Consider the following 25,101-nt stretch of genomic DNA (forward strand, 5'->3'; position numbering starts at 1 on the left):
AGTTGGCTACTATCGATTTAGTCGATAGTTTTTAGTCGATGGTGCCCATCACTAAATGGAACCGTATACCTGGTGCCACGTAAGAAGGTACCTATTTCGCGCATGTCGTTGTGGGTTAGCCTTGTTGTAAAGTCTCAACTCCCCCACTCGATCACCCCCTACGTCATGAATGTTCATATACCGGGAGACAAGTAATTCGCAATTTGTCTCGTCTTAACCCCTCATACCATATCTCTCTTAACGCTACGAACACGCGGTATTATCAACAACTAGCGTTTCGACGCAGAAAAGATGCGCGGTTGCAGGAGCGCGCGTAGGAGATTAGCCAATGAACGAGTCCCGTTGGTGTCATATGCGCAGTAAAGTCATAAATTCGTCCTTCACCAGGTTCCTTCTTGCGTGGCACCAAGTATATATATTGTTGTAGTAGTGCCCTACTTTTACGAATTTTTCATACTCAAGGTCACGTGAAGGTCATAATATTACAGGTCGTTGGATTCGTCTTGACCTTGGCTATCATATAACGATAATAAAAATACATCATTCCATTTAAAAAAACTTCGATGACCTTGAAATCTCAAAAAAATATAACCTTGAACAAATTTTTTTGCCCATCATAATATTTGCCCCTCTGAACCAACTAATGTTTTCCTCTGACATTTTTTTTTGTCATAAAAAACAATTTTACTTTCTTTCATTTCTAGCTCTCGCACAGAATAAAATGTAACACATACTGTATAGCTGTCCCGAAAAAAAATATGATGAGTCTAGATAGAGAAATAAAAATGATAAAGATACTCAACACGTAGATATACAATACTTAATAGTGGTGTTTTTAATGTTCTAAAAATAAGAATGTAGGAACAATTAACAAATTTTAGTGTACTAAGTAATTGAATTACAATGTAATAATTATATATATACATATATATGTATGTATATATTGCGAAGCTTGTGGTTGCAATTCAATCTTTCGTTCTTTTCCTCGAAACACAATACAAAACTAAAACAGATAACTATAAGGATAAAGAAATATAAAGAACAAAAATTTTAACATAACGCTTAACTAAAACTTTCACTATCTCTTTGTTACTACGATCAAAATAGTATTTCTTTATTTTTACATTATAAATTTAAATTACTTTGCCTATAGGTTCTTCTATGTTAGTTTTCTCCAATGTACAATTATAACATGCATACTCTCGTTTAAAACGTAATTAAATTCTTCTTAGGAAACGAATTATACTATTAAAAATATAAATCATTTAATGATCCAAAATACGTAGATTGCCGGAGACTATTTTGTTCTCTAAAATTGTGCCCGATGGAAGATCTATGCGTTCTCCATGATTCGCGATGATGATAACTGTTCCTTTCAGAGTCACACCTTTGCCAAACGTAACGTCACCTGACACTGTCAAGTGATCCAACTCCAAAAGATCTGGTATAGTTGGGAATCTGGTGAGAAACTCTTTGACCTGAAAGAAGGTTTAGCATTAGTCATTCGCAATTACTTTCGTTCAAGAGATCGGTAAAGTTTGTGTAAGATATGATAAAAATAATAACCTTGGAGAAATGATTATCGCCTAATTTTATAAGGGGTGTTGTTGGGAACATTCGTTGAGGACTCATTACTAAGGAACCATTGCGGAGAGTGTACAAATTACTCATAACAAGCATTAAATCTGAGGTCTTTTTTACTGGCAAAAATCGGCTACGTGGCACATTTATACCTATAATGCAGTTACAAAAATCACATGATAACGAAAGTACAGATGACAAGCTCTACAAGGTGTGTAGGCGACATTTCTTACCAATACTTCCATCAAACGATTTCATTGCTGCTCCTACAGCTGTTTCCAGCTGGATAATGTTCAGACCATTCGCGAAGGTCTTATTATTAACGATAATCTCCATGTTCAAAGAATTTGTCGAAACAACCCTTTCAATAGCTGCAAAATCAATTTATATCTACATTAGCTGTCTAAACATTTCTTCAGTTGTGACAATACAAAATACTTTTTGTATTACAAGCAGGGACATAAAATCAGTATGATTTTCATACTGTACTAATAAGACTGTACCAAAATTATGATACCTACCACTAAGTTTGATCCACAAATTATTCGTGTTGAAGAACTTGAAGGTTTTCACAGATTTAAATTCGTCTACGTGATCCTTTGGAACTTGTGCAATTTCAAGAAGCCGGAGCTTGTCTTCGTATTTAATTAATGTACCACCCTGGATTTGAAAAATATCCATAAAAAAGCTCGCTCAATCTGAAAGTTAAAAATCTTGCTCTACCGTTGAAAATTTTATTACCTTGACGTCAGCGCGAGTTTTATCAGTAACTTCCATCACGAATTCAAGGGGAGATGCCTCGCGTTTCTCCAACAATAACTTTAAAATCTTAAAGTCTACAGTTGCGCCAAGATTGTCGATGTTTGAAATGAAACAATACTCGCGCCCCTACAAAAATCAAACATTATTCATTATGAACCACCGTGTGTCTGTTGTTATTTTTCCCAGTGGAAATCGTTAGAAGGAAACATACTTCTTTCAAGAATTTCTTCAATAAACCTGAATTTCTGAAGCTTTCATAGAAATCTCCATGACCTGGAGGATACCACCTGTAAATCAAATATAAACGTATGATAGTCATGGCTGACGCCGTAGAAATATTTAATGTACAAGAACGCTTGTTGGTATTCTTACGCTTCGATATCTTCTTGCACATCACAATCTTTTGCAATAGGAAGTAGAGAATCTCTGTTAATGCGAGGATAACAACTCTGGTTGAAGGTGTCGATGTCAACATCTATCCCTTTGTATTTTCTGATAATTCGTTGTGTGTCATCGTCGGTGTTGAAGGAGTCCATCAGGATGAGAGGTACATTGGCATTGTAAGTTTTGTTCAAGTACTGTTCACAAATAAAAATTCAATCGAATACAGTCGGGTTAATTTTGCCCCCGACTGTGAATACGTAACAGTTTAATGTTTACATATAAATTACCTCAATTTGTTGGACCGTAAGGTCCAGGAAAGTGAGTCCATTTCGAACAGCTATCACAGACTTCGGTCCATGGCATCCCATACTAGTTCCAAGACCACCGTTCAATTTGATAACGACTAGCTTATTTAAAAGGTTCTTCACTTCTTCTCCTTCCGGGGTTGGCAAAGAATTGTAGTCTTTGATCTAGTAACAGAAATATAATGACCGTTGGGAACTTCATGGGATAAAGTGAACGAAACATTTCAAAGTAATATGTTTCAGTGATTAAATATTTCATCTCAGAATTATTATTAAAGAATTTCTTTCTAATCTATATTAAAATTCCTAGAGAAGTAGGCTGGGGGGCTTTCGACGTATAAAAATCTTTTTATTTTATGAACAGTTTTTCACCCCCCTCAGGTATTGGTGTCCGAGGGCCTGGGGGAGTTCCACATTTCCCTGCCTTGCCCACCAGGGGTGCTGAGGGATCCGTAACAGGACAGATAGTGTGAAAGAAGTAGGATGAAACAAATCTCACCGCATCGTCTGGCAGCTTCTGAATGCGGTCCCATTCTAGAGAAGGTCCTTCTTCTTGCAGAAACCGCTGGAACAAGTGCGTGAATCCGTCGAACTGCCTCTCGAAGAGATCCTTGACTTCACCGGTGGGTGCTGTGGCCTGGAGCTTCTCCAATTCCGTTTGCAACTCGATCAGGGCATCCCTCTTGGTCCTCTCGCGGAATGCCTGTGTATCTGAGGGACTGCGTTGATGACCACGTGCCTGCGAATTTATTTAGCGGGCCGATAGAATCTGAATTCGATAAATACCTTTCCCCTTGGCGACCATCGTAGCCCCGCCGTTCCCGGTGTTCAATTTCGTGTAATCGTGCATGACGACCGGTTTATTTCGTTCAATTCGCTTGTGTCTTTCGATGTCTAATCAAACAGAACAGATCCCGGTTGAGATTCGGAGCGAAAACGCGGATCGTCGGACGATCGTTTTTCCGAACGGAGAATGCGATTCACGATGACGCGCGAAATATTTCGCAAAATTACGATTACGTAGAGGATAATTGCGGTTTTGTTTCGTCGTGGAAAAACGTTTTGAAAATTGTTTCGATTTCTCTTCTCTTTTTTTTTCCGGCCGGCTTCGAGGCACGGTTTCGCACAGCAAGTCATGAGCAGTGAGCAAAACTTTAAATTTAAAGTTTTAAAATAAGTTAATAAAAGCAAAATTTTTAATTTTGTTATTCAGTTTAATAAATTAGACGAAACACTTGTGGTCTCTATTACCATTTTAATCATTCAATAAAATTCAACTTCAATAATTGCTATTACTAATATATAAAATATTAATACAGATTCTTACGCGATTAACAATATTAAATTTTTGCTATACAAACAGAAATTATTAATAAAATTATAATTAAATAATACTTATTAAAATAAATGCATTTTAGCAAAATAGTTTATTTAACTCGAACTTTTGTGAACAATGCTATTTTTGGCATTAATCATTAGCATTTTGAACTTCAGTTGCTAACATTGACTAGAATCGATTTCTTAAATTAATGAAATTAGTTTTAATTTTCTATTGCAAACAGATCATCGCAAATTCGAATGTGCATTGTGCAGTGTTGTTTTCTTGCAATTGAATATAAATTTTCCACGTATCGCAGATACTCCGTTCATCACCCGTGTCTATCACCAAAGTCAGCAGAAAAGAGTTTCCGAATTTTCCATGTTGTTTCAGATTAGCCAAGAAATTTTCTCCCCTCATTTTTATCCGAGATAACGGATGGAGAAATACGGTATAGATAACTTATCATCCTCGCGCATGCTGCAAATATCAGTTACGTAAAAAAATAAAAACCGAGAAAATAATACCAAATTAAATAATACCAAAAGTATTAGACATAAATATATTCATGTTAGTAAACCGAGCTGATCTGCCAAAGATTAACATATAAACAACACCTGAATATAACGATTGCATTACTGTTTTATTCTCACTGTATATTTGATTATAACGATTGACAGCAACCAAATCTTTATTCTACAGGGTGTCTCAGCCTGAATGGGAGCACACGATCATCAGCTTTGTTTACTGTTGTATGAAAAAACTTCTGAGGACAAGGTCATACTATTTGAAGGGGTACATGCAACAGTAGGAAGGATCATTTCTGAAGGCCATTTTTCAACGAGATTTCGTCGGTGTACTCTCAAATGCTAATCGAAGGCAAAAGATAAAATCAAAAATGATAACAGATCGTGCAAATCATTCTGACGTTCGCTTCCTTAAATTGCGACGACAGATCTCGTTCATGCTAGAAGATAACACGTGACGATTAAGCTCCTAAAGCCTCTCATCGATGACGACAAATCGAAGAGTTATCTCGCATTACGAAATGTTTGCAGGAATTACGCTAGGCGATTCTTCATCACACATAATAAATTTTATTTTTCCATCGTGGACGTTAGTCATTGTATGCTGACGTCGGTGAAGGGTTCTGTGTGTTACAAGCAAAGCTTGGCAATTGGAAAATTCAAAAATAATTATACGCAAATATAAAACATAGCTCGTGTGATGCTAATGATGGAATAAATTTTTTATTTTATATCTTGTATTATATATATATTTTTTTTTCTTTATGCGTTTCCTCCGTCTGTGACCTTGAATGACTTTCAGTAATTATAGTCACTGAATTTCAAAGGGGGTGGTCCCGTTTAAAAAAAACCTGTATACAGGGTGTCCCAAAAAATGTTGTACTTCCTCGAAAGGGGTAATTCCTCAGATAATTTGAAGTAACTTTTTCCTTTGCAAAAATGTTCTCCGCGGCTTTGGTTAAGACTTATTAACGGAAAACACGGACCAATCAGAGCGCGGCTACAGCGGACGGATTCCGTCTCGGCCAATGGCAGCGCAACGCCGCGTTCAGCGGGACCTGCAGCCGCGCTCTGATTGGTCCGTGTTTTTCGCTAATAACTCCCGAACGAAGCTGCGAAGGACATTTTCGCAAAGGAAAAAATTACTTCAAATGACCTCGGGAATCACCCTTTTTAAGGAAGTACAACATTTTTGGGACGTCCTGTATATATGTATATGAAGAACATTGTTTTATGTTTATTGGAAAATACTTTTATTCGATAGTCACGTGTCGAAACGTCAACTTGAATATAAATTAATTTATATAAATTAAGTGTATGCATTGTATTATTTGTATGAGGAAATGCCTCTTATTGTTAGAAGAAAATATTTTTTATTGGAGAGTCTCGTGTCCAAAAGTCAACCTGAATGATTGAATTGTATCGATAAGCCGGTACTTGAAATTAATTGCCAAGTCCACGCAGAACATTTATCAATTGTGCGGCCCGCCGTTATCCATTATCTTTTCGCATAGTCCTTTCGTCTTTCTACAGGCAATTCTCATGAAATGACGCGGGTTCGCGCTGACCAGCGTATTCAGCGGATCATCGTCAGTAATGACCGTGACCAGCACATTTCTGTGCACCCAACAATATTAGTTTGTTGCTCATGAGCGCTCGGTGCATCGTGACGTAACACCAATTATTCCTGATCTAGACTTGATCAAAACCTAGACTATGTATTGTAGGTTAATAAAAAAAAAATGAAATTTTCTAAATTTTCAGAAAAATTTGAAATCCCTCATTCAACTACCCCACCCCACTAATTAAACTTAGTTGTTTAATTACCTACATCGAAATTTCGAATACGTAATCATGCGAACATTGGTGCACAACTAACAGTCAGCATGAACGTGTAAATTTGTAGTACAAGTTTCTTAATAATTAGTCTAGTTACTAGTGCATTTGCTGTGAATTATAGTGTTCTTATAGTGCCATCAACATATGACCACATATTTCTTTACATAGTGTTCTTTATGTATTTTTGGAATATGCAAATTTTTAAAATACGAGGAATCCCGTAATTAATTCGTTAACTTCTCACGGCTAATTATTCACTGTCCTCGCGTGTTATCTAATGTTTTAAAGAAACTATGCAACCCTGTCTTTCTTATCGCCAAAATTTGCATGCGTTTATGACTTAAAGAGTTGTTTATAGTTTCGAAGCTTGCTGCGAATTTAATGTTTTTTTTTTTTAAACAACTTCTCATTTATACTGCAATCAATATTTTCTATTGCGATGCAAGAAAATACTATGCACGTGGAGAAGATTATTATCGTAAAAGGAATGCATAGATTCGTTAATTAATAAATTCGTGCATTAATCTATAGCAAACAAATCGGTAATACTGACAGCACAGGAATGTTAATAACAATCGAATGAGATTCAAAATGCATCTCCCGCGCGTGGCATGCATTCGATGCACTTCACGTCATCCGCAACATATGTCAATATTCGTTTTGACGCGATATTGAGTCATCCGTCGATAAGGCGTTAACGCCGGTACCCATTTTCTCTCGTTACACGATAAACAATGGTATATCTATAGTTTTGTATTATTCTATGCAATCAGAAAATGTAACAAGCCACGAACAAATTATTTTATTGTATAAATTATTATTTATATTTTCTCTCCACTTTCAAGACGATTTTTACAAGTAGATTGTTTTATGCATTTATGACAAAAACGATTAGCTGCAATTTATAACAAAAATTAGAAGCATTCAAGAGAACCGAAACATTATTTTCGACCTATTAAAATTATTAGAAAAAGAAGTTCCAAGTTGCTGCTGTTGTGAGCAGATGCAGACAATTTTTTCTTTTTTTTTTTTGCATAAAGACTTTCGGTATAGTAATCAACCAGCGAAATATCTCCACGCTGATGGCATTATCAGACGACGTACGAGATTAAATGATTGTTAGTGTTTATTCGAGTTTTCGGCACGCCGAACTTTGAACAGCTGTTTACGCTTTGAACGCATGCGAATATTTTTTCAAGTATGGACCGCTTATTTACTACCTTGGTTAACCGAATGAAATAAAAAGTAGAGAAAACCGATGTATAAATATACATTCGTGTTTAACTGTCTTTTAGGTCGTTAATAATTTTAACGAGCTGAACATAATATAATAGTATCTTTAAATTGTTTAGATAGTTTTACTGTTTTGTACTTGACCTACTTGTTTTTGTCGTGAATGCATAAAATCTGCAGTTCAATCAAAATTTTTCCTCGAGATCATTTTTTAACGAAACTTCAAGATCATTGGTATTTTTTTTTTTTTTAATAAAACCTGGTGTTTCTTTTTGGATATTATTGTAGTGCACGAGAAGACGAATCCAACGACTATAATAACCATACCGTTTCGATCATTCAATCTCAAGATATTCGTGTCTGAAAGGTAGCATGTTTGATGCTTTCAGACACGAATATCTCGAGAATAAATGATCCTAATGGTATGGTCATTGTAGTCGTTGGATTCGTCGTTTTATGCTCTATAAGAATATCGAAGAAGAAATATAAGGTACCATTAAAAAAATATATATATATTACTAACTTTGAAATTTTAAAAGATCACTTTTTGCAACGATTCTCTCCACTATTATGTGTACCCACTCCTTCAGACAGTACAATTTTGTTCCGAAAAATTTGGCTTGTTACATTTCACCATATGTACAATTCAGTTTTGAAAAATTGTATTTTTTACTTGTCGCGTCCCTTCGTACAACAGTGAATAAAACTGATGCTCAAGCTATCCCAATTAGCTGAAGATTCAGCCGATTCAATTCTGCACTAAATAGATCAACCTCGTTCGATCAATTATTCACTGTCCCCACTTATTTCGCAAACAAAATGCTCGAGCCAGCATTTCAGGAGCTTTTCTCGATTTTCTAGTCGCTTTGGCCAGTGATTAGGCGATCCATGCGACACAAACAGATCCACTCTACCTACGAGCCTAAACACAGTCGCACTCTCGGCAGAAAAAAAACAGAAGACAAAAAGAGGAAAAACGCGAAGAAAAATACACTGCCCGGCGAGAAAACCGAACGGCCGACGATCGTTTCGCTCCGCGAACAGTTCGCGCACTCTGTTCACTTACGTTCGACGTTGTTGTCTCATGGATGAACCGATTCTGAACGGTCTCGGATCGGTTTCTGATCGGCACGGTGTGTGCGCGCGCGCGCGCCCGATTTTTCTCGCGAAACGGCCCCAAAAATCGTGATTACGGGGTTATGGGAGATTAAGGATGGACGGCAAGTGGGAGGAGAGACGTAGAGAGAGAGAGAGAGAGAGAGAGAGAGAGAGAGAGAGAGAGAAGCTCTCGTTTTCGATTTCAGAGTCCAGAAGCGCCGCAAACGACACGACGCGAGCACGTGAGCCGACGATTGACCGCGAAGTGTGCGCGCTGCGCTCGCGTAAATCATCAAATGTGGCATAGTTATGCTATCAGCCTATCGGCACGCTGTTCTAGGCGATTCGGGCCGCGTGTCGGACGATTGTTCCCCTGTCGTATTGTCAACGAGCGGCCTTCAACGGCTTAGAGAAATAATAAGATTACGGGCGGCGGTTGCGTTCCTGGTTCTCTAGTGCGAATTTTTCAAAACATGCGAGACACAGCTTCAAAAATGCATGTGCGAAATCCTATACCGGAAGTCCCGAAACGAACCGAGTTACGGCTCTCCGGAGCACGTTGACCGTTCAGAACTCGGAACGACGCGCGCGACGCCATTTCAAAAACAATTCTCCCTCTGGCATTTTGCGACATTTTGTTCTGAAAAAAATTGGAGAATGCAGCTAACAGTTGTGTTCATATCACCGCAAAACCCCAGGAATTTTCATTCATTCGTTGTCCTTGAAAAAAAATCCCGTAAACGGCACATGTTAGGATAGCGATCTACCCCTTCAAGGGGGGGGGGTCTCTTTCGTTCGGTAAATGTTTCTGTAATGCTAGAACTTTTTCGAACATTTATTTTGGTTCGGGCCATAGACGGGCCGTTTATAAAAAAGCACGGCTATTTATAGCCGTTTTTATTAGAGGTTCCAGTTATTATCTGGGCCCGGCCTTCGGGAACGAGCTCCTCTGCTATCATAATCGGGCAACGTGACTTCGCAATTGACGCGTGGTGCTCCCTCGGCTATTTTTTTTTTTTGTTTTCTTATTATCGGGAACGATTAGGTTAGAGTTTAGAGGATCGCCTACCGCCAGCGCGAGGTCACGGCATTAGAATTTCTTATCGGAACCCGTGGTCTTTCGCTTAATTACGGAATAGACGAGACCCCTTGTTAGGCCGATTTCAAGATGGCGCGCGAACGTTTCGCAACAACGATACGGCAACAGCGAATCCATTGAACGGTTGTCGTTACACGTTGATCTTGAAGAAGAAGCACGCATCGCGTTCAGGGTTAACTCTCGCACTACGGATCGTAGTTGCCGGTGGCCGGGTCTCGCGCGACCCACGCCACCGATCACGCAATCGTTGACAGACGTCTAGCCGAGATCCACGCGCATGTTTTCTATGGGTCATCGCGGACCCGGTCATCGGATCCAGTGTCTACCCTCGCACGATGGACCCTAGTTACCGGTGGCCGGGTCTCGTGTGACCCACGCCACCGATCACGCAATCATTGGCAAACATCTAGCCGAGATCCACGCGCATGTTTTCTATGGGTCATCGCGGACCCGGTCATCGGATCCAGTGTCTACCCTCGCACGATGGATCTTAGTTACCGGTGGCCGGGTCACGCGCGACCCACACTACGGATCACACAATTGAGACAGAAAGCAGGATCGCGTTTGGCAGCGGCCAAATTTTGATATATGCAGGAAATTGATTGTTTATAGAAGTGTGTAGGAAATCGAGTAAATACTATAAAAACAATTTTTATCTGTCTCTTATATTATTCTAAGTTATTCTACAAACACTGCATCATAATTTTGTATAGAAATTCACTGCACATGTTTATGTAAAGAACAAAATTCTCACGATTTATTTATTAAAAAACTAATTCTGTTTCAGACATCCCCGAGTGTTAGTGCAAGTCATTATACTTAGATGCGATTAGAATTGTGTAACGTGTGTTTACAAAGCAATCATGACAGAAGCTTTTGTGACCTATGTGTATTGCTTCGTAAGAATGACGAGATTAATGACAACGAATGACAAGTTACTTCGATTTATCGCTATTTTTATTGTATTATGAGATGTTTGTTCAATTATTTCCTATAAAAGAGTCTGTATCATTACAACGATTTCAAAATAAAAAGTCCGACCTGTGCTGACAAATTTTACATTAACAAATGCCATAACAGTTGCTTCGTGCAACAATCACAGCAATTTCATTCTTAGAACAACAATTTTCCTCGGGCAATTAATTTATAAATAACTTCTCCTGGTATTGTTATTTAAAATGAACAAAATTAGACTTGTTTTAAGTATAGCAGAGCGATTATAAAAAGTCTATTGATAGGCTCCGAGCGGCTAAAGTGCTAACACAAATGATTATCAATTGATCGTCACATTTCACATCAACGCTTTCAAAATACTTGTTATCAAAATACTTGTTGTCATAATTCATCTTTACAAAGATAATTTTACAAAATCCTAAACAACCTGCAATCGAGAAACCACGCCACTGATAAATACACAGGGTGGCCTATTTTCATCTATGAATACAATTACTTCCCCTAATTGCTGAATTTTCAAAAAACGCTTCAAAAGGGTATTTATACTGTTCCGAAAAAGAAGAAATATAATTTTTGTAATTGAACGTGTATAGTGCACAAAAAGGTCAATTAATTTTTTTAGAATCATAGGGTTGTTTATGCACCGATGCTGCTTTTATTTCTATAGAATATTATTAAGCTGCTCGTGTTAAAAATATTTTAATTTCAGAGAAATTCAAGGAAATATTGTGTCTCAAATTTTCCCCACGTAAATATGGTCATTTGTGTGTATACGACTAGCGTAACAATAGGTGATCGCTATTATAAAATGAATTATGTAGCTAGCCATAATATTGTTACGTGAAATTGTAAAATGAATTTACAATAATATTCACCTCAAAATTAACGGTACAATCATTTTATAAGATGATGGGAAATGACTGAACTGAGATCAACAGTAAAATCGACCATTATTATGTGCGATAAACAGTGACTTATTTGATCTCGAATCTAGTGTCAGTTTCACAAACCGTCCGAAATGAACCAATCTGTGAATCAGAGAATCAGAAGGTTATCGGTATGTAGAAATCAAACGCTATAATCCGAATGCGATTGTAAATATCAGAGACGACGTGTTTTAACAAAGGTATTTCTTTAGTATTGAGGAAATAATCAAAACAGTTCGAGTAGTATCGTCTGTGCAAACATTGTAAAATGAGTATACTTGAATTTCTTATCAAGATATCTTTGAAAAGATTAATCAATCTTTTCGTGTACAGTGACCCTCAAAATGAATACATATTATAGATACTTTAAAATAAACAAGGTGTATATATTACGTTAGTATACTTTAACACGTAATTAATGAAAAATACGTTTCTTACGTAATAAAAACTATTTGATGTCTTAATTCAAGTCTCCCTAAAGTAAGCAGTGCGTTTGAAAAGCGCGCGTTCAATTTTTCGAATGTACACAAAGATGACTGTTGTTTGACCTAGCGAAGCGACGATTTGTTGAGAATATGTAGCAGATAATTTTCAAAAATATTCCAAGAAGTCCAACCGTGGAAAATTTTATTTTTTAGAAATGATTTTTCAATTGAACGTTATTTATTTGTCAAATAAATAACCGATGTCATGCGTGACGGTTTCGGATCATTTGCTTCTAACATGGGCCTATAAAGCAAACATTGCTTATGCATACGTTCAGGTACACAAGTGGCAAGTGGAGATATGTATATATATCACTTATGTTTGTGGAAGCAGGCATCTTCAATAGACAAATGAAGCGTAACCGCAGACAATCTACGCCACACAACCTTATGTAATAAGAGTCCTAAGAGATGATAATGCTATTCTATCGTTATGTCAACAATGGGTCGCGGAACGAGGAAGACAGATATTATTTAAACAACCTCTCAAATGAGGTCCTTTTCCACCGATATACTTTGTCAGTATATCGATAGAAAATTATCATTTCGTCTATTTTTTCCTTCGATTTGTACTCCTAATATAAATTATTTTTATAATGTCATGTACTCTTAATATAATACTGATAATGTACACAATTCTAGCAGGAAATAAAAAAATAACTTAAATATTTGAAAACATTCGATTCCTGCCGGTGACCTTCACTCAGATTGCGGATTTTAGACTTCCCTATACTGCACTATAAAAATTAAATGATAAAAATAATAAGTAAACGAATAAAATTCACGATCTACTATGCCGTAATTCGAACGAATAAATGAGACTCGAATAGTGATTCAGTTTCATCATCTTCAATAAATGATGTAATAGAAGCAGCAAGTCGTATTCATAACTTTAAAATTAGCAGACGAAACTCATTTTCGATTGCTAATATTACATATCGTTATAGGTAGCCTTCTATTCTGAAAGTAATATGCATCTAATATATACATATACGATGTGGATAAAATATACATTTATTTACAAATTGTACGAAACTACATGTCAATATTCAGATTGCTATTTCTATGTTATTGTAACGTCGGAAAATGGAAGAAATAAAGAGATGTTATTTATAACACGCATAGACGAAACAATGAAAACGACAACGTTCTTGATAACACGCTGTCCATTAAAAGAATACATAACCTCAATACAGCAGGAAAATAAATTATATAAACGTACAAGGAGAGGAGGAGGGGGCATGAATTAACGAGAACAATACATTACTTATAACGCTTCGATTTCGAAGTATTTAATGTCGTTAGAAAATCGCACGAATGACAAGACGTAAAGTTGACTATATAGACAGAGAATGGAAAATTACTGATAATGCGGTTATTCATTTTTGCTAATCTTATCGAGACAGATGTACTGGACAAGAAGTGAATTGATGCTTTACCTTTCTATCATCTACTTGCAGCATTGTTATCAACCACTAAGATGCACTAGAAGTTGCTTCCTAACGTAACGACTTTTATAATGTGGCAAAGGTTACAAAAAGATAAAGTGTCTCCTTTGGATCCAAGCCACCGTGTTTGGATTTTGCATGTACAACATCTATATGTGGCAGTTGTACTCAATCTGCGGATCCTGTAGTTCCTTAGATAATATGCGCACGTGTATTGTATGTATATAACATGTAACACTTATGATGCGTTTTATCAAATAATCATGATCTCAAACATGACTTCGAATAAATACACATGATAAGAGAATATTTGATCCTATGGAACGGAAATGTTAAAATTTGTACTGTAATCTGCGCGTCTCACGTAACATAACCTCAAAAATTAAACTTGGCAATTCCTAAATCAAAATAATTTGATCAATTAAACACTGCGCTCTATTAAAAAGAATAAAGGAATAAATAGGGTAATATCACTCAGTAAAAATTTGCACTAATTAATTTGAGAAGTAGAGAATTATTGCTTGGAAGAGACATTATTAAAAATGGCGGAAATGTCTATAAACAACGACGGAGACCAATGTTGTCCGGCGAAGAAAATCAAAGTAGACACGGAAAATGTGTCTGAAAATGTTAACAATATACACGATACTGACATTTGTTTGTCCAACTTCGAAGTAAAAAAGATCTTGCAAAACAATTGTTTGAGAAAACAAGTATGCGTCGAAGGTGTGTTTAAGGGTCATAAAGGCTCGAGTGTTATTTTGTTTGAAAAGTCGCAATTTTCAGACGATCCATTGTCTTTGCAGAAACAATTGTTCAGTAAAGACACAAGTATACGTAAACTTTACAGTAATGATATTTACGGGAATTATGAATGTACCGCGCTCAAAGAATGCAATGGTATGTTGTTGTGACTACATCGTAATAATATTTTTGTTCTATTTGTTTATTAAGTATTTACGTGTTATTCAAGTTTTAAATGTGATGCTGATACATCCTGCGACGCAAAAGCATGTTGAGAAATTCAAAAGGAAGGAACTATATATTGTTGATGAAACGTATGAACTTTATAAAAAAATTACTCTGCCGCATATAGAATCAAACAATTTTTCTTTACAGGTATATACAATTTTCAAATAATTATATATACTGTTTTAGGTTACATTAAACTGTTTAATATGAAATGTTGGATATCTAAGTTTTCTCGTCTTAATTGTTCAAATGAATTTCCAGTGGGTATATAATATTCTGGAGCACAAGGCAGAACAGGACAAAGTTGTATTCGAGGATAAGGATGAGAAGACTGGATTTGTATTAGTAAATGATTTAAAATGGAATGGCCAGAAAAACACCTTAAAATTAATCGCTCTCCCTTTTCAAAGAATTCAATCGTTGAGAGAGTTAAACGCATCTCATCTTCCACTATTAAAAAATATTAGGGATGCTGGGACAGAAGCAATCACTAAAAAATTCGATTTAAATCCTTCTCAACTTAGGATATACTTGCACTATCAGCCGTCGTATTATCATCTTCACGTACATTTTGCTTATCTTATGTTTGAAACTCCAGGTAAATATGAAATATAAATAGTTGCATACTTCACAAGGTGTTCATGCTATTACCACCCAGTGTTTTTCTTGCAAATACTAAATATTTAAAAAAATGAAGAAAGTAGAACTTATGGAAGTAAAATTCTATTTACTTAAATAAGGTTGTTTTTTTAGTTTAACTACTAAAATGTAATAATACTTGTGACTTCTATTATTTGTTATTTTTATTGTTTTGATCATATTAGTTCAATCATATATATATTATAATGATTTTTAATTATTGTAACGGTACTCATATTTCGAATGTTCCTTTTTTGCAGGTATATACGTAGAAAAAGCACATCTTTTATCCATGGTTATAAGAAATCTCGAATTAATGTCCGACTATTATACAAAAGCTGTGCTTTCGTTCGTGGTTGCTGCAAAAGATCCTCTGTGCACTAAATTTGTAGAGGAAGGTGTTATAACAGAAGTAAAATCCGAGCCCGACGAAGTTGAAAAATAGTACAGCTAGGAATACATGTACAAACGATATATTTTCTATGTGTTAATATAAGGGTCAAAGTACACCACATACAGAATTCTGAGAATACGAATGTGAATATTATTATTTATAGTCATTTGTAACCTTGTGATTGCAGAACATTTCATACTTCATCATCGTGATATAAATGGTTATAAAAACTTTGTGTAATGAGTATTAAATATTTATTGTTATTTGTTTTACTTGAAGTAAACAGATAATATCAAGCATTTCTGTATTTAAAATCGTTTATTATTAATTCAATAGGCAAATGTGAAACTTCAAAATAATAAATAACGCAAAAGAAGAAGAAATAGTTTATTTTTTTCCCCGTTTTAAATTATTTTTATATCTTTATGGCTATTATATATAAATTAAGACAATCTTGTCTTTGTACATTTTCATATTGCAGTTATGCGCAACATGGCAAGAGACGTTAGCAAACGTTAGTCTGGTGTCGCTTATATGCAGTGCTGTTAAGCGAACAATGGCTTTCATACTTCTCCATACATCCAACACGATGCGAATACATATACTCACCTCTTCTAGTTGCTCATGATGACTGGTCTTCATCCTCTTTACCGGAGGTTGATACTCAGGATTCTGGAAATAATCCTTGAAGTTTACCTCTTCTATAATACCGAATGGTTGTAGGTCCACCTCGATAAGATTCACATTTTTTATGTCCTCGCTATCTGAATAGGTGTAACAGAAAATGTACTAAGGCTCCAATAAGTTCAAGATTGGAATTCAAGAGTACTACATCGCTACATTGCATTCTTACCAGAATATGAAATATCTGAATGGTTGGCCTGATCTGCTTCCTTGACTGGCTGCGTCGTCTTGTGCACACCATGCGCTTTATCCGCATGTCTTATCAACCCTGAAGTCGAGCTACTAGTTCTAAATTTCTTTTTACACGCTCTGCAAACCGCATCACCGTTTGCATCTTGATCAAAGTATTGCCATACCCATGACCTTTTCATCTAACACATTAGAAATATACTTGAACAACAATAATATATACATAATAGTACTCTGACACACAACTGTACATTACATACCTTGAATTGTTTCAGAAGTCCAAATTTTCTCATTGGAAATGTAAAAAAAAACGTGAACACTCGATTCAATAAATAATTTCCGAGATAAGCAACAAACCTAAGTACTTCCGATTCAATCTCTCCTCCTCATTGATGTCACTTTATTAAACATTCTATACTTTACAAATTGTGGTATATCTTCGAGACGATCCGAGCCGCATGGAATCGAGACTGTCTCGAGACGAATCGAGATTCTCGAATCCCGAGACAAGCTCGAGACGAATCGAAACGGACGAGTTTCGAGACTGGCTCGAGACGAATCGAGATTCTCGAATCTCGAGACTAGCTCGAGACGAATCAGACCGGACGAGTTTCGAGACTGGCTCGAATCGAAATGGATGAGTTTCGAGACTGACTCGAGACGAATCGAAACGGACGAGATTCGAGACCGAGGTCTACAGGAACGTTCAGGCTCGAATCTCGTTCGTCTCGGTTCCTAAAATCTCGAGACTTTCGACACTTTCGAGCCTGCTGAAGGCTCGAACAGTCTCGAGAATCTTGATTAGTCATCAACTATGTATAAATACATACGCACACCACGTGTTCCAGAAGCACGTGGCGTGAGTCATTTACAATTAACACATAGTAATTGTAAAATCTCTTTTGTATGAACTCACCAACCCAATTTCTTTTCGTGCCTAAACAAAAATTGTGAATTGTAATGTGTAAATTGCGGTACACAGTACATAATGTAAAATTATTAAGTACTATAATACAAAGAAGTACGTTTCTTCTCCTTATACAGTCGAAACGAAAGCACAGAATTGTTTAGAGAAAATGTAACAAGATTGCGAATTTTTATGCAAAATGAAAATTAATCATTATGATTAGAAAAATAATAGAGGAAAATAATACAACAGTATTGTTAAATTCTTTAAATGTATTTTCTATTTTGCATGTGATCTATTGATTCTTTTCATTTTGCATAAAATCTGCAGTCCATTGATGATGTTTTGTACGCGCAGTAAAGTATTATATTTATTGTGTATGAAAATGATTACAATCACAAGAAGATTGATGTTTTTATATATAAGAAAGTAATATTTTATTAACGTTACTGTTTCCGTTATTGTACAATAGCACACAACAGAAACCACCTAAAAGCTGAGAAACGAAAGAGAAGGAAGGGATTTTAATTTAAATTGTATAGTTACAGCGCACAACTTAAAAACTATATAGCAAAGAAGGAACTGCTACTTAAAAACCAAGGGATTCAAATAATAATATATTTAAGATATTTTGAAGAGGAGCTTGAAAATGTAATTTTTCAATCTTTTACAAGAATACAATAGATTAAACGCACACTCTGCCAAAAATTGATATTTCTATTTCTTAACATGCAGAAAAAATTTGCGAATAAACGCAAAGTATTCATGTCATGTACATTTTCGAGATCAAGTCAGTTAATTACAAATAAGTACCTGTATAAGGAACAAATAAATAGTCATATTACATAAGACATAAGATGTACTTATACTTACATGTATATTATTGAAATGTATTCATACTTGCATGTATATATGTTTGTACGCATATTTGTACACAATAAAGAATTAATGTAAATTATAGTATATCTTCAAAATTTTGTTTCCAAGAACTAAGAATTGTACTCTGCATAAAATCGTTCGTCCTTAATCATTGATAAGTGAAAAAGTTTCACAGATGAATGATGAATTTATTATGATCTTATACCGTCGTCTTAAAAAACTTGATTAAACAAGTAGTAAAATTTGTACAGAAAATTATGAAACATGGGAAAATATGCGAATTCCTTATACCTGATGCAACCGAAAAGTCTTTTACCATTTTCGAAATACGAAGAATTACTGCTTTGAACATATATGATTTCAAATATCTAACTCTGAAATGGTTTTTACCAAAAGTTTCTGCAAAAATCCAAACTGTGTACATTTCGAAAATGAACTCTCAGAATCGCGTAAAATAGTAAGAGAACTTTTCGATTTACTTTAAAAGCAGGAGGTTTCATGTTTCGTCTTATATATCGTACTCGTTAGAATAGAAAATTTTCAGTAGCGCCAAGTCTTTGATTCAAATAAAGAAAATTCTGTGAATTTAATGAGCCATGATAAACAAAACATAACATTAAAAGTATAGTCTATCTTTATGAAGGAAAAGGGCATTTGCGTGCATTGTCATGACGAGATCAAAAATGTCATTTCTATTGAACTACATATTGAATTTTGTAATGTTGCCTTAACGTTAAATTAAAAGTACAACTTTAGTAAGCAGGAAGTCAAACCGTGGAAGCATAATAGCATTATAGCATTTATTAAAGGAACGCACTCGGTGTTTGAAAAAATGTTTATATAACTATATATCTTCACTGAAGGAGTAATTGTTATTTTGGATTGATGAACATGCAACTCTTAGTGTTTCTCTATTTATGTATGAAGTCAAAGAAAAAGAAAGTGTGTGAATATTACAATAACGAATGCACCTTCACTTTTATAATTCTACAAACAGCTTTTACAGTGAAATCTGTACATTAACACATTGCTGCAAGAAATTTTAATTGATTTAATCTGCTTTTATAAGACACAGAAACATTTTTAGATAACTAGAGAATTTCTAATTATAAAATCATGTATAAGTCCATTCAACTTTTAAAATCATAATTAGCATATATTAAAATTTGGTAAATTCTGAGTAACTTCTCTTTGTATATAAATATAATTGAATTGCTTCTATGAAATGGTGAAAAACATTATTAATTGTAACATAATAATATTGTTCCAAAGTAATTAGCAGTTGATCATGTGCCTATGAACTTTCATTTGTAATAATAAAGTTGAAAACAAAATGCTTATAATTGCGCTTAAATGATTACTGTTTGGCACGGAAAATATACTTGTACGACGTGAAATTAATGAATTTTGTTATCAATTTATTACAATAAAAATTGTATAATACTATAGAAACAGAAATACATTAGTATATATTTAAGTGCATATACAAGTACATTGCATGACTATATACATTATCAAGAAAGCACAGTGAACTGTATGTATCTAACGTTTCAAGTCTGAAACTGTTTTCCTAAATCGCAATTCATTTATAAAATCTTTATACAGTAGAACCACGATTATCTAAACACCCTGCTTTATAAGTACCTCTAGATATATATTTTATGATGTTGCGCATAGTTATCAGCAAGGACAAAAATATGAATTAGAAGGAAGAATATACTTTGATAATCGGTATTCATGATTTTAGACATCGGTTGTTTTATAGAAACAATTTGTAGGTATAGTAACTATCTAAAAGTATTCTATCAAAAAATGTTCTGACATAGTAAATTAGGAAGAGAGTGAATCTATATGCGTATGTACAGGGTGTTCACGCTATTACTAGCCAGCGTTTTTCTTGCAAATAATAAATTTTTAAATGAAGGTGACCTTTAATTCTTTAAATGGAATGCTATATATATATTTATATTATCTGAAATCTGTATAGTATAACACTCGAAGGTCATTGTGTCATATACGAATAAATTTGTCTTGATATACACTTTTATACAATACAAAAAAATATATAGCATTCCATTGGAAAAATTGAAGGTCACCTTCCAAAAAATTGTGCAAACATAAAAGAATAATATGCGCCATTACGTTGCTTGTAAAAAACAGTATTACTTTTCCTTTTTATCAGATATTTATTATTTGCAAAAAAAAAAAGAAAATGCTGGCTAGTAATGGCGTGAACATCCTCTATAACTATATATTATATACATATTTGTAATAAATATGGAGTTCACATAATCAAGATTCCACTGTAAGTATAATGAATCCAATACCTTTTATTACATTATTTTTCTTACAAAATGTGTAGCTAAGAATCACACAGCTACTATTATACATGTACACATATATGTATGTATAGTTGTAGCAATGAACGAGTTTTAAAATTATGTACCAATTAAAACTGATATATTAAGAACTTTGTTCACATTTAAGTTTCATTAGAAAGTTATATATACACGTTAACGAAAATAAAGAATCGAATTACGATTTTCCTGCTTTATAACTTATTGTTTCAGTTACACCCTTTTAGTATGTTATTAAAAAGGAAGCAGCATAATCTTCTATGTATTTCTTACGATAATGATATTTTATAATGTGATCGTAAAAGTATAATATACAATATATTATTCCGTTATATCCAACTTTGGCCTAATTAATTTGCGGCTCTATTTTACACAATAATATAATGAACACACATTATACACTCATATAATGCATGTATAATGGAAACAATATTCTGATTCACGGTTTTACATCATTCTGTTTCATGTGTCATATCTGTTGTCTCAAGAGTTTTTAAAATGCTATGGTTAATTATAGTCATTTCCCTAGAACAGTTTAATAGCTCTCGTGCCAAATCAATTTAATCTTTTCATTTCGAATCTGCGAATAAATTTTTTCTCTTGTGCTTTTTAATGAAAACAATTCTTCTTTAATCTTTCAAGTGTTCACAAAAGATTTGTTACATATTTTACTTCTCGTATGAACCATTTGTTTCTGCAACTTAAAACTGCAATCATTCGCACAGTATTCATTTCCACACAAATAATATATTATTAACATTTTAAGTATAAAGTAATACAGTCAGAAGATTCTCTACAGATTGTAAGATGCAATTAGTAAGCAATCATGCCATAGATGTAAAAAGCACCGTTTTATATCATTTGCCTCGTATTCTTGCGAATAATTAAATGTACATATATATGATAGGAAAGTTAGGTGAACGTGTGCGATAACACGATTACATTCATAAATAATATGAATGTGTGCGTGTATGTGCCCACATGTGTGCGTGTGTATGCCTTTAAAATATCACATTAGTTAAATATATAAATAATACGAATCAATAATCGAATAGTAAAAGTAAATTGTTTGTGAAACCAGCCTTAGTCCATCGGGAATAGCGATAACACCGAAATAAACTTTAGCGTTGAAAGTATAAAAAAATATTCTGCGCACGACTTGAGCTATATATTGTAAAATGCAAATAATGGAGTTCATTAAAAACAGTTTTTTTTTACTATTTTTAAATTATTTTCATTTTCATAGAAAGTACATGTTTGCCAGTATGTCAGTATTATGCAACGATTTCTTTTTTTTTTCTTCTAACAACTTAATACAATAAAATATAATTGGTTAACAATGATCCTTCGATTTCCAATATATAATGATCCAAAGCTTTCTAAGAAGAAACTAACTAATAAACAAATCTTTGTACACCATATTTGTCTCCTAAAATATATTTTAATCGTATGAGAAACACTTTTTTCTCACGTCATCGAAATTAACGGAATTGTTTAAACGATTTAATGTTTTGTTGAGCCACTCTGTATTAGCGACAAACTAATAGAGCGTTTCCTGATCAGGTACTTAACATGCACTTGCAAGCACGTCGTTTTTTTTCGAAAGAAACCATTCGTCTCAAATTAATGATTTTTTTTAATGTAAAAACACGTTCTTCATTTTTCTCATCAACGACACATTATGTTCAATCACATGTATATGTTACATAAAACAATATCTAGTAAATAATGAAGTTCGCATAGAATTTTGTTTTGTACAAACAGAATGTTTTAGTTGTAGAAAACGTTCATTTAAACGATAGCATCCTTGTTTACGAACTATTACATGTTATTTGACACAAACATAGTACAATGACGTTTCCAGCTTGTCCACAGTCTCCGATTATAATACTGCGTTACGAAACGATATAACATATTTCCTTTTCGGACGATTAATTATAACTTAATTTTATTTCAGTTGTGAATGAAAATCGAACGAAGATTTCGAATAACCGTGTCGAATCACAAGATTGTATATTTAAAAAAAAAACTAACAAACGAAAAAAAGCATGTTTTCTATTAAAATAAATTATATTAACAACTCTTATATATAGCACTTTGACTGTGTCACGCAAGTGCCCAAACAATTTCAATCATTTTTGTTTGCGTTTGGTCTATTTCAAGTAATTATTTACACTGTTTCATTACATCAAGGACTTATGGATACAATGATATTCCATTGTATACAGGTTGACACAGATAGCAGTCCAATTAAGCTCTAAACTAGGAAGAAACAATGCCTAGGAATGAAAACATTGATCTCACCGAATCAAGCGAAAGAATAACCGAGAAGGAAATTAAGAAAGTCTTGTGTGTACGATTCAAGAACTATTTTCTTTCTTTTTGTAAAACTATAACTATCAAGGTGCACTGACGTAATGAAGTAAGCACATTAACCCTCAACAGTAGAACTGCCAACATCGGTGAATCGTTAGATTAAAAAAAAGAAAATATTTACATGATTTCAAAAAAAAAAAAAGAACCATGAGAAATTAACAGTTTTTTCGATGGTGAAACATAAAAATGAAGTGAAGGCTTTCTCAGAGTTACACGACCTTTGTATTGATATGCTTTAATCTTTTCAAGCGAAAACGGTTTCTCCGTGTTTCTATGTTATTAGTGTTAACATAAAATAAAAGTAGCTACGCAAACAGAGATGTTAATGTAGCTGGTCTTTAGTTTCTAACAATATAATATTATATATATATATAAATAATGAAACATATAACAATTATGCTTCGAATACAATCATCGTGTAAATTGAAGAATACCTGTGAAAGTATTATATGGTGCATAAATATTCTGCAATCAGAGTTAGTATGTGGATCATCCAAGAAATATGATAATTAATCAATGGAGAAAATCATAAATATTGTGAATATCGCTTGGAACCTAAGAAGAGAGAAACAAAGTAATAATTGTTATTGCTTTTTTTCAGGTAAGGCAGAAATATCAAATGAATATTAGATACCTAATAAATATTTGTGCTTATAGAAATCCATTTGACTAGTTGGTCATGATCCACTATGCTATTAGTAAATTGTCATGACAGTGCCTTATATATACAATCATGGAAGAATGACTTTTATGATATATCAACCAGTCGTTAATTGTTCATTGAAGTAAGCAGGTACTGGCTTTCTTGCGGATTCAAAAATCCATATTAAGAATTATACTCTTAAACAAAACATTTCACTTGTAATGCCATTTTCATTGTTCTCATTTTCCATTTCGGTATCATTTCTTAAACGAAATCGGTAGTGCACTATGTAACGTTATTGTTAACCCTTCAAGGTTTCTAAAAAAAAAAAGTGAGAAGAAAGAATCGGAACATAAATTCTAATACCTTTACGAAAATAAATGCATCAAGCGTTGCTGTTACACATGCACATGCTCCAAATGTATGAAAAAAAAACAAACAAAATCAATTTTAGTGCTACTAGATATTAAAACTACGAACTTAAAGGGAAAGTTATGTAATATTAAAATAATATGTGGAACATTTTATCGTACAATTGCTACTACTATGCACTTTCAAGAGTGGTCAAATGTTTTATTCCATATAATTTGTATTTTTAAAAAACAATTGTAAATCGTAACATTTGCAAATATATCGTTTTACAGGTAAATCCTTTGTCTTACTCTTTCGTTCAGACTGGTTAACAAAGTGCCATATAATTCGATTACCAATGACATTACAAAATAATGAAAATTTTAAATCTATAATTTGTCTAGTATACTTTACAAGATAGTATAGTATTTACTTAAGCCACCAATTTTCCGAATTAAGACGAATTTGCTTCCTCGTCGCAAAACAAGCTTATCGCGTGTGTTTAACTTAACAATTTTCCTACAAGTCCTTCTAGTTATCACATTAAAAACTGTACACACCCTCGGAAAACGAGTTACAAAATATTTTAACGCTTATTTTATACCGTTCGAAAGCCAATACACAAAATATATATCGCTAAACTAACAAATTAAAAAATATTTAAAAAAGTACGGAAATAAGAGTATCGATATATAACGATGATAGTTTAAAAATTAATTTGGCGTTTCTGACATTTGTTTTTATATCAATC

General features: G+C 34.0%; 2 protein-coding genes and 1 long non-coding RNA gene across 6 annotated transcripts; 2 read left to right on the forward strand and 1 right to left on the reverse strand.

Moving 5' to 3' along the window:
- Positions 1–812: 812 nt before the first annotated feature.
- Ugp (UDP-glucose pyrophosphorylase) lies at positions 813–17,252 on the reverse strand. Of its 4 annotated transcripts, XM_076796470.1 has the most exons (12): positions 17,098–17,252; positions 16,818–17,019; positions 16,574–16,728; positions 3,532–3,771; positions 3,015–3,197; positions 2,716–2,921; positions 2,555–2,630; positions 2,323–2,469; positions 2,103–2,241; positions 1,815–1,952; positions 1,567–1,733; positions 813–1,478 (listed from the first exon to the last, which is right to left on the reverse strand). In XM_076796470.1, the coding sequence occupies exons 1-12, from the start codon at positions 17,128–17,130 to the stop codon at positions 1,266–1,268; spliced, it is 1,899 nt and encodes a 632-aa protein (XP_076652585.1). In that variant the 5' UTR covers positions 17,131–17,252; the 3' UTR covers positions 813–1,265. The 4 variants fall into 4 exon arrangements, with proteins under 4 accessions (XP_076652585.1, XP_076652586.1, XP_076652587.1 ...); XM_076796471.1 differs by lacking the exons at positions 16,574–16,728; positions 16,818–17,019; positions 17,098–17,252 and adding exons at positions 3,819–3,926; positions 9,016–9,143 and having other exon boundaries at positions 3,532–3,743; XM_076796472.1 differs by lacking the exons at positions 16,574–16,728; positions 16,818–17,019; positions 17,098–17,252 and adding exons at positions 3,819–3,926; positions 8,864–8,882 and having other exon boundaries at positions 3,532–3,743.
- LOC143358950 (uncharacterized) lies at positions 3,820–5,690 on the forward strand. The gene is made up of 2 exons (XR_013083041.1): positions 3,820–3,949; positions 4,935–5,690. It is a non-coding gene; the product is annotated as an uncharacterized LOC143358950 (long non-coding RNA).
- Dcps (Decapping enzyme, scavenger) lies at positions 14,502–16,309 on the forward strand. The gene is made up of 4 exons (XM_076796488.1): positions 14,502–14,859; positions 14,933–15,078; positions 15,193–15,529; positions 15,831–16,309. Exons 1-4 carry the CDS (start codon positions 14,502–14,504, stop codon positions 16,013–16,015), a joined length of 1,026 nt encoding a protein of 341 aa, XP_076652603.1. The 3' UTR covers positions 16,016–16,309.
- Positions 17,253–25,101: the final 7,849 nt, after the last annotated feature.

Source organism: Halictus rubicundus, chromosome 11, assembly GCF_050948215.1.
Source record: "Halictus rubicundus isolate RS-2024b chromosome 11, iyHalRubi1_principal, whole genome shotgun sequence".
NCBI lineage: Eukaryota > Metazoa > Arthropoda > Insecta > Hymenoptera > Halictidae > Halictus > Halictus rubicundus.

Bases quoted from the DNA above. Each gene is read 5' to 3' on its own strand.
- Ugp (XM_076796470.1), bottom strand. From the start codon at position 17,130: ATGAGAAAATTTGGACTTCTGAAACAATTCAAG. The intron at 2,922-3,014 runs GTAATTTATATG...ATTTGTGAACAG, and splicing joins TTACGGTCCAACAAATTGAG to TACTTGAACAAAACTTACAA. The intron at 2,470-2,554 runs GTATGTTTCCTT...TGATTTTTGTAG, and splicing joins TGAAGAAATTCTTGAAAGAA to GGGCGCGAGTATTGTTTCAT.
- Dcps (XM_076796488.1), top strand. From the start codon at position 14,502: ATGGCGGAAATGTCTATAAACAACGACGGAGACCAATGTTGTCCGGCG. The intron at 14,860-14,932 runs GTATGTTGTTGT...GTGTTATTCAAG, and splicing joins CGCGCTCAAAGAATGCAATG to TTTTAAATGTGATGCTGATA. The intron at 15,530-15,830 runs GTAAATATGAAA...CCTTTTTTGCAG, and splicing joins TCTTATGTTTGAAACTCCAG to GTATATACGTAGAAAAAGCA.